At 40.4% G+C, this 8,943-nt stretch overlaps 1 protein-coding gene across 1 annotated transcript; it reads right to left on the bottom strand.

The window, feature by feature from the left end:
- Positions 1-5,675: 5,675 nt before the first annotated feature.
- On the bottom strand, positions 5,676-7,037 carry LOC308105186 (serine incorporator 5-like; the record flags this gene model as incomplete). The annotated part of the gene is made up of 1 exon (XM_080455821.1): positions 5,676-7,037. The coding sequence occupies one exon, from the start codon at positions 7,035-7,037 to the stop codon at positions 5,676-5,678; it is 1,362 nt and encodes a 453-aa protein (XP_080311947.1).
- Positions 7,038-8,943: the final 1,906 nt, after the last annotated feature.

The raw sequence follows: 8,943 nt of genomic DNA, 5'->3' as shown, positions 1-8,943 counted from the left end.
CTTTCCCTGGGCGAACCCATTTTAGTTGACCTTGTATTGTACACTGTACTTCCATGTGCTTTTTCTCTGCATGCACATTTCTAAATAAAGTATTCAATCAATCAATCAATCAATCAAACAAACAAACAGGCACACTGTTGCTCCAATATGCACCAAACTGGGCACATACACTGTCCAGGGGTCTGCCATGAGAATAGTCACACTAAAAAACCTAAACTGCACAGATATGGGCGGTGTTTACTTCAAATGTCACAGCGATGTTTACTTCAAATGGCCATAACTCGGTGACCATTGCTCATTGCTCAAATTTTGATTTAGTTTTAGTCATAGTCTTTTGAAAAAAAATCCATTTAGTTATAGTCATATTTTAGTCATCAGAAATGTTTTAGTTTAAGTCCAAATCTAAATCTAAATCTACAGTTGATTTAGTCGACTAAAATGTATTTTGGCGGTGCCTTGATGGCGTTGTAATGGAGGATTTTACACTTGTTACATGCTGAAAATAGCAGATCTACAAGCTCACAACGTGTCGCTGCACGACGCGTTGTGAGCTTGTAGATCGGCTATTTTCAGAGCGCAACACCCGAGCAACACCCGAGCACTCTGTGCCGCGCTGTGAGCTTGTCTGCAATTTTTGAATAGCCAAAGCTAAGTGGTTAAAATTATTCTGACGCTATGTTAACTAATTTCGCTGGGGACCCCCTGGTAACCCCCCCCAAGGACCACTGGTTGAGAACCACTGTACTAATGTAACAAAAAGCTGTTGTTGATTGAGTCCTACCAAGAAAGGGGAGTAGACTAACCTGATTATCAGTCTGACATTGGCTCCAGTGTAAGTGATTACAAGGGGGAGGGGATTAGAATTTCCCTAAACCAATCCTAAGTGATCCCCACCCCCACCTCCGACTCTCATTGGACAATACATTTTGCACCGAATAAATCCTATGTTCACATTTACAACACCGGACCAAGAGGCAGTCCGTCCACTCAGAGAGTGGGCGGGGCCTATGGTCTGGAACCAGGCTAGGAGTAGACCGTATCAGTCCAGTTCTTAGATCTTTACTGGCTCCCTGTCTGTCAAATAATGTATTTCTATATACTATTGTTATTGGATTACTGGATTTTCCGTAGGCTTTTGGTGTGGAACGTTGACAGTTCGTGGAGATCATTTTCTTTCTTTCTCCAACATTCAGAACCATATAGCAGGGTAGACAGGACGCAGCTCTGGTACAGTCTCAGCTTGGTGTTGGTGCTATATACTGGGCCGACTTCCAGACGTTGTTAAGCCTCTGTAAAGTGTTTCTGGCCTTGCTGAGTCTGCTTGTGATGTCTCTGTCTGCACTGACAACGCTGCCTAGGTATGTGAAATGATCTGTCGTGGGTAGGTTTATTCCACCACCTAGTGGTGAATTGTGGTGAATGCACCCACTGCACACAAAATGAAGTGGAAACCGAGCTACACTTCCTAACCGTCTGTCCATTGTACCAAGACATCAGAGACACATACTTCCCACAGATTACAACCACACACGGAGATTTTGAAAACATGACCAATGACAAATAACTCCCATATCTGCTGGGCGAAGTACAACAATGTGCAAACACAGCAGCAAGATTTGTGAGTTGCTGTGATAGGAGAAGGATATCAAACGGAACACAACCACCCTAAAGACTAATCATTGTGTATATTCCTGCACTATACCTGCAGTGCACCCAGTGATCTTGGTACATAGAAATTGATCTATTGAAGATTCTGACTTTCAAATGTACATATTTTTTGTTTTGATTGTATTGCTGTATTGCTGTATTGTTGTATCGTGCTTTCTGCTTTGGCAATGTAAACGTATGTTTTCTCATGCCAATAAAGCCCTTTGAATTGAATTGAATTGAATTGTCACCATCACCACTAAAATAACATACAGAGAGGCAGGTCTCGGCATCTTTGAGATATATCTCCACGCTAGTTTAACTAGCAGCCTCTTTAATCACTGCTTATTTATGAAACTAAACGATAAAAGAGACATTTTGAATTCACATTTAGCTATTTATTTACCACTCACTCGCAATCTAATACAAATATAAATATCTTAGCATTTTGAAACAACAAAATACAGACATCTGGACATGTTTAGGCGACTCAAGCCACACTAATAAATGACGCTTATGCTCAGTTGAGTATGAAAAAATGCTTGCAGTGTGCACGTTGCGATATTATTAGAATGATTAATGTTTGCTTGTAGGTTCCGAGTTTGCATGTGTCTGCTTGCATTTTTGGTCATTGACCCTTACGTGTACATGTCCTTAGTTGAAGAGCACTGGTATGGATGCTTTTTCAGGCCTCCTACTTTGACTTTCAATGTTTTGCTCTCCTCTTGTCTCCTGGTCATTAAACGAAAATTTTGGACCACGGTTCTCTTACCTTTTCTATGATGTTATGATATGATTCATATGTTAGGATGTACGGTAGAAAGAAAATCGTAACTCCATCCCGGGTCCGCCACTGCTTAAAACGTGCGCCAATAGGCCTTGCGCGAGATTGTGTATTTTAATAGCTTTTTTAATGTTTTTTTTTTTGTGAGGTCTGATGTTCATAGTGACAGAACACTATGCAAAAAAAAAAGAAAAAAAAAAAGTCTCGCTAGACAAAAATCTCGAGATTTCAATCACGTCTACCGAGACATCAGGTTTTTTTTTTTTAAGTTAAATGAAAGTCCTTGAGAGTGTGGCACAAATGGAACCAGATGGACTCTTAAGGGTCCATTTGGTTCAGAGTTATGGGGATCCTTGGAATGAAAGGGTTTGAGAACCACTGGGCTAAATGATGATGATACTTCATTATAGACAATACATTAAAATGCAGAGATTAAAGGTGTTAATGGTCACTGGTTGTCTGGCATTGAACAGATCACCTGTTAATGATCACATTATGGATGAACTGAGACCATTTTACTGCTCTTTGAGTCCGATGAGTTTCAGCAGAACTACAGAAATAGGCCTTTCACATGGAAGTTATTATTACTCTTTCATAATGTGAAATGTGTTAATATAATTTATCAACTGTAATATGAGGGGGGCGGGTCTTGGCTGGGCTCTACCATATTTAAGAACTTATGCCTAAACAATATTTATGTATATATGATTAATACATCATTACGCGTCGTAGCAATGTATCTGGGTTTGAGATTGATGTAAACTTACAGTAGCCTACTAGATTATAGCTGGCAGTTGTCACAATATTGTAGCTCTGTTCGGGATTATTGAACAAAGGTTGATGATGAAGAAGTTGCACTTTGCGAACAGGGACAATACTTAACTTAACATAACTGCGTCACTTCAGAGGAAACTGGAGCTAGCCTACTTACTAAGAGATGTTTACACACCCCTGGAATCCATTAGAATGGTGGAAATGAAACACTAACAACTAGAAAAAGTGCTCCTCGGAGCACAGGTCTCCGCCAGGTCAGGTAGGTTATTGTGGCCTCCTGGTGGCGCTATAATAGGCCAATGTGAAAAGGGTGCCATTTCTTCTTAGGCCTTGCACGGCAATCCGACACTGCATTCATGATTTGAGGCATTTGATCAAAAAAATTGTTTTGCTAAATTAGACCTGCTGGTGGCAGTATAACAGGCCAATGTTAAAAGGGTGGCATTTGCTCCTCAACATAGTGTGAATGTGCGTGAAAAGAATGATTTGTGGCATTTTGTTCAAAAACAAGCCACTACTGCAAACTTTAGATGTCAATCTTAGCCAATCGGGATGGAATATGAAAAATAAAACACACCCGTCTTGATCACATGACTATAGAGATCATGTGTACCGATTTGCGTGAAATTTGGATAAAATCGGAAGGAGTAATATAAAAAATGTTGTTTTACATAAGTCGGTCTCCTGGTGGCGCTATAAAAGGCAGATGTGAAAAATGCAGGGCAAAGGTTTTTCCTTGACCTCTAGGGAGTGCGCTTACAAAGTTTTACACAGATTGGTGCAGTTATAGGTAAAAACACGAATCGGCCTGTTATAGCTCCACCATGAGGCCTTTGAACATTTTCAAGTGGCATTTCTTCCTCGGCATAGGGGAAATATGCGTGCAAAATTTCAAGGAAATTGCATGCTGTGTTCATGATTTGAGGCATTTTGTTGAAAACGGAGCACTCCTGCAAACTTTGGAAGCCATTTTTAGCCAATCAGGATGGAATATGAAAAATCCGAAAGACACATTTTGTTTAATGACTACAGAGATACTGTGTACCGATTTACGGGATTTTTGGACAAAATCTGTAGGAGTACTGTCAAAAAATATGTTTTGCACAAATCGGCCTCCTGGTGGCGCTATAAAAGGCCCATGTGAAAAATTTGGGGCAGAGGTTCTGCTGTGGCATCCAGGGAGTGTGTGTGCACAGTTTCACTGCGAGCAAGCCAACGGTGCCGGAGATTAGCTGTCCACAGACAGAATGACGGACACACGGACGGACGGACGGACGGACGGACAGGGGGCAAAACATACTCTCTCGCCATGCCTTTCGGCCTGGCAGAGACAATAACAGCCAACCTGAGTACATAGTGCCTTTCCTGAAACTGGCCAACTTATAGCCATATGCTACTGTATGTGACTGTGTACCGCCCGGCCCGGCCCGGGGGGTCGGTCGGGGGATGTCCATGGCTGTAGGAGCGTTCTCGTTACGCGCAGCAGTACAGCTTGTTACGCACAGCAGTGCGCACTAGATCTAGGCCTATACCCAAACACTTTGACATGTCAATCTTCCTTAATAAAACATATGTAGACTAACTAGCAGCAGTAGCCTTGGTCAGGCTATGTGTGAGCCTGTGCTTACTAATGCTGCTTGCTAAATTAATGTATCCTACTATTTTGATAAACATTCATTCTGTGCATTTTTTCATTTTCGGGTTGGGTTTGTGGACCATCATTACTGTTTTCAGCCTTAGGCTACATCGTATAAATAAATAACCCCTGCAAAAAAACACCTTATTTAAAAAAAAAGAAAGAAGAGATTTAAAAGACTTGGACTCGTGGCGAGAGACTCGACTCAGACTCGACCCTCAAACACTCGAGACTTGACTCGGACTCGAGGCCAAAGACTCGACTCGGACTCGAGCACAGAGACTCGTGGACATCTCTGCTGCAAACACAATATGTAAGTGATCTAGATTGATATCTCAAAAGTGCACCTGTGTTAAACTAAGTTAACTACACATTTGAGTCTTGGATTGAAATACATGTATTTATTGAGCATAAATCTATTGAGCATACAGTACATATCTATAAGCATAAGTATATCTATTTTGGTCAAGGCTATGTCTCAATTAATTCCCTATAATTATACAAATATTATTATATGAAAATGTCAAATAGATGCCAAATATATAAAACGGGTAATGAAATAGCTAGACCCCTGCGGTGGCAGTGAAAATACATATAGAGCATAAAGCAGTAGCAGAGCAGCAGCAGCCTGAACTAACTCTGTAGCCTTAGCATTATTAAACTACATCCAGTCTCCTACTGCTGTTTACTTTATTTAAAATAAAGTATTAGTTTTTATCAGTTTTTTTTAAAGACATAACATCAAGAAGACAAAACAAGACAAACAAACACCAGACTATAATGTATGTTAAACATGAGTTATTAACCTATCATAATGAGGCCTGCTGCTGTTTACTACATATACGATGCCAACCCATCCTGCTGTAATTTCATTCTCTGCGTCACTGTTAGCTGGTCACTGGTAACTTCATCTCGAGGTGTTAGGGTTAGTTTCACGTAGTAGACGAGGAGGCAAACCCAGCAGGATATCATCTTCATCCAGAACACAGCCAAGCTCCCTTCCTCAAGTTTCTCTATCTTATGGTTCTCATAGTGGAACCAGTTGGTGATGGTCATCATGCCATAGAGAGATCCCAGGAAGAACATGAAGTGGAAGTAAGAGTAGCTGTAAATGGGATCGTCGTCTCTCTCATCATCAGCTCCCCCAGGCTCTGTTCCACTGTCCCAAGGCCCCATCAGAGCTGCTAAACTACTGTTAGTGGAAGAGGTCAAACTGGAGTACAGCACAGAGCCGATGAGGATAACAATTGCCACAAAGATCATAATGTTCTTATTGATCTCGACGCTGGAGTTTACTGGGAACCCACACACAGTCATGTTGGTCATGTTTGTCATGTTGGTCCCTTCTATGTTAATCACTACCTTGGGTTTGCTGGAGAAAGCTGAGACGGTCAGAAACATGACGTACACACTGATTATTCCTGTCTGCAAAAGACCTGGGATGGGTTGATTAGTCGGTTTGTCGACGTAGATGGCAAAGAACCACACAGCCAGGCAGAGAATGATGTTGAGTGCCAGGAAAACTTTGTTTTGCAGACAGGGCTCAGGATTGGTGTAGACTATAGCCATGAACACGACAGCTCCCACGGCAATGATGATCAACAAAAATGTAACAAATCCATAAGCTGCCGTCCACCCCCAGTCCTTTCCAACTCTAGAAATCCATTTTGTTTCCCACCTGTGAGCGAACTCCACCAGTAACATGATCTGAATGAGGAGGAAGAAAGTACTACCCACGGTTCCAACGTAGCGCCACACTTCCATAAAGGTTTCCTCATTGGGGAGGAAGAAGCTTCCAGTGCAGCACAACGCCAGAGCAATGAACTTCGGCAACCAGAAACCATTGTGGACAGCAGCTCTGCATCCTGTGCTGGTCTTGTTCCCGAGGGTGAAGATACAGCAGAACAGGAAGAAACAGGCCATCCCAAAACACACCTTGTACACAGCAGAGTATCCGACCAGAGTCTTACAGTTTTCTCCTGCAGACAACTGCTCACACATTTTACTGTAGTCGGGAATATCCTTCATGGCCGTTTCCACAGTCACGGACATCATGACCACGCAGACGACGGTGACCATCAGGAAGTAGAGAGCGTACATGAAGCGAGTTACTATCGACTGTTCTTTTCTATTCAATTCACAGCCTTTATAGCAGCAAAAGTGAAACAGCAGACGACAACACTTTTGACAAGCCATGAGGATGAAGGTTTTTCTTGCTTTTTCTTCTGTTTTGGGAGGAAATAATTAGAGAGTTAAACAGGGTAGTTCTTCATATTCGGGTGGACATGATTGGTTTGCAAAGCAGCTTTGTTGCTGGCTGTGCTCACCTATACAGACCAATATGGATACAATTGGAATCCCCTCAAGGAAGCCTGTTCACTCTAAGAACCACTGGTATACATTATGCAAGGGTTGATATTTTTTAGGTTAAAATCAAACTAATAATGCAATTCATGGATACAGCATGTCAACCATACAAGCCCACAATATACATGTATCTATGTGACCAAAAATAATTGCTAATACAAATATTAAAACTATTATATTACCAATATACTGTAAGTAATTAGTAAATACAGCAAACAAGTAAATGAAGCACTCACATCCAAAGTTATAAATGCCAGGTGCTATGGGCAGAAACAAACATCAACATAGAATAGTGTCCGCACATTGGATCATGCTCCAAAGTTATTATTTATTGAGATTACTGTCTGAGGAAGAGCTACCAGACAACCAACATCACCTGGGTGGAATAATCTCAATAAAGAATAATTGTAAAGCTTGGAAATGGCTAGGAAATACAGTCATTTTTGAAAATAAATGAACCCTTTTAGAGTCTGTTTTTCTCACATTTCAGAAACAAAAGATTAGAGAAGTATTGTAGATGAAGATATCATAGACATTTAGAAAAACTGTCCAATTCAAAGGGATTGACATACTTTCAAATATGAGTGAAGTTGTCTTGCGTCCTGGCGGTCAGAAGTCTTTGCAAACATGCACTACCAGGCCCTAAGTCAGTGGTTCTCAACCTTTTCAGGCCATGACCCCTGAAAATAATCATATTTGAACTGGGACCCCCCCCACCACCCTGAGGACCCCCCACCCTGACAAGCACTTGGAATTGTTTGACAATTAGTTTGACTCGGTTCCACAGATAAATATTGTGAAAATAGCCGATCTACAAGCTCACAACGCCTCGCAATGTGAGCTTGTAGATGGTCTATTTTCAAACTAAAAAAAAATCATTAAATTCTCACTTCACTGTCATGTGGGAACCCCCCCCCCAAAAAAATAATCTTGTGGGTACCTCCCTGGGGGTCCCGAAATTCCATTTAGAAACTTTATAACACAAGCGACAACAAATAACCAGAAGCAAACATTACAAACATTACAAGACCATATGGTTTGTGTAAAACACATGTCAAAGTCATGCTTAATTGGTATTATTACACAGCTTGGTGAATGGCAGCTAAATTAATGTTGCCAATGCCCCATTTTAAAATCAGTTAAATCATTTTTGTTGACATATACTAGTAATATTGTAATGTAGATGACATCCTCTATCACTGATTAGTTAAAAAAAAACATTTTATTCATTAAAGTAGGTTGGGTGGATGTGAGATAAAACTCATTCTTGGTATACAGATAGATAGACAGACAGACAGATAATTTATATTATTTCTTATTACCACAACATGTAACATCCTGTGATCATTATGTGAGCCCAAGTAATTTTAACAGAATGTACTGTAAATGATATCACTTCACCGTAAACAGAAATGTAATTATTATTCACGCCAAATTTCATTTTGTGTCATTCTAATTCATTTTATTGATTAGAATTACAATGTCTTTTTATTCTATTTATTCATTTATTTATTGGTCAGCTCACAGGCTAGACTTTAAACTTTTGAAATATTTGTTTGAAAGTCAGCCAGTGACTTGCTAGGGAAACGCAATATGTTTATTTTTATAATTATTGTTTACCGTAACTTTGATTATTCAGAACATTTAGTTTGTGCTGCTTCTCCTTGTGGTAAAGTGCTCATACATCTGACACTCACTGACCTACTTTCTAACCTTATGTTCATCAAATTCAATA

The sequence above is a fragment of the Gymnoscopelus braueri genome (assembly GCF_963280865.1).
Source record: "Gymnoscopelus braueri genome assembly, chromosome: 17".
NCBI lineage: Eukaryota > Metazoa > Chordata > Actinopteri > Myctophiformes > Myctophidae > Gymnoscopelus > Gymnoscopelus braueri.
Note: the sequence above shows the minus strand (reverse complement) of the source record. Positions and strands in the feature narration are given on the sequence as shown.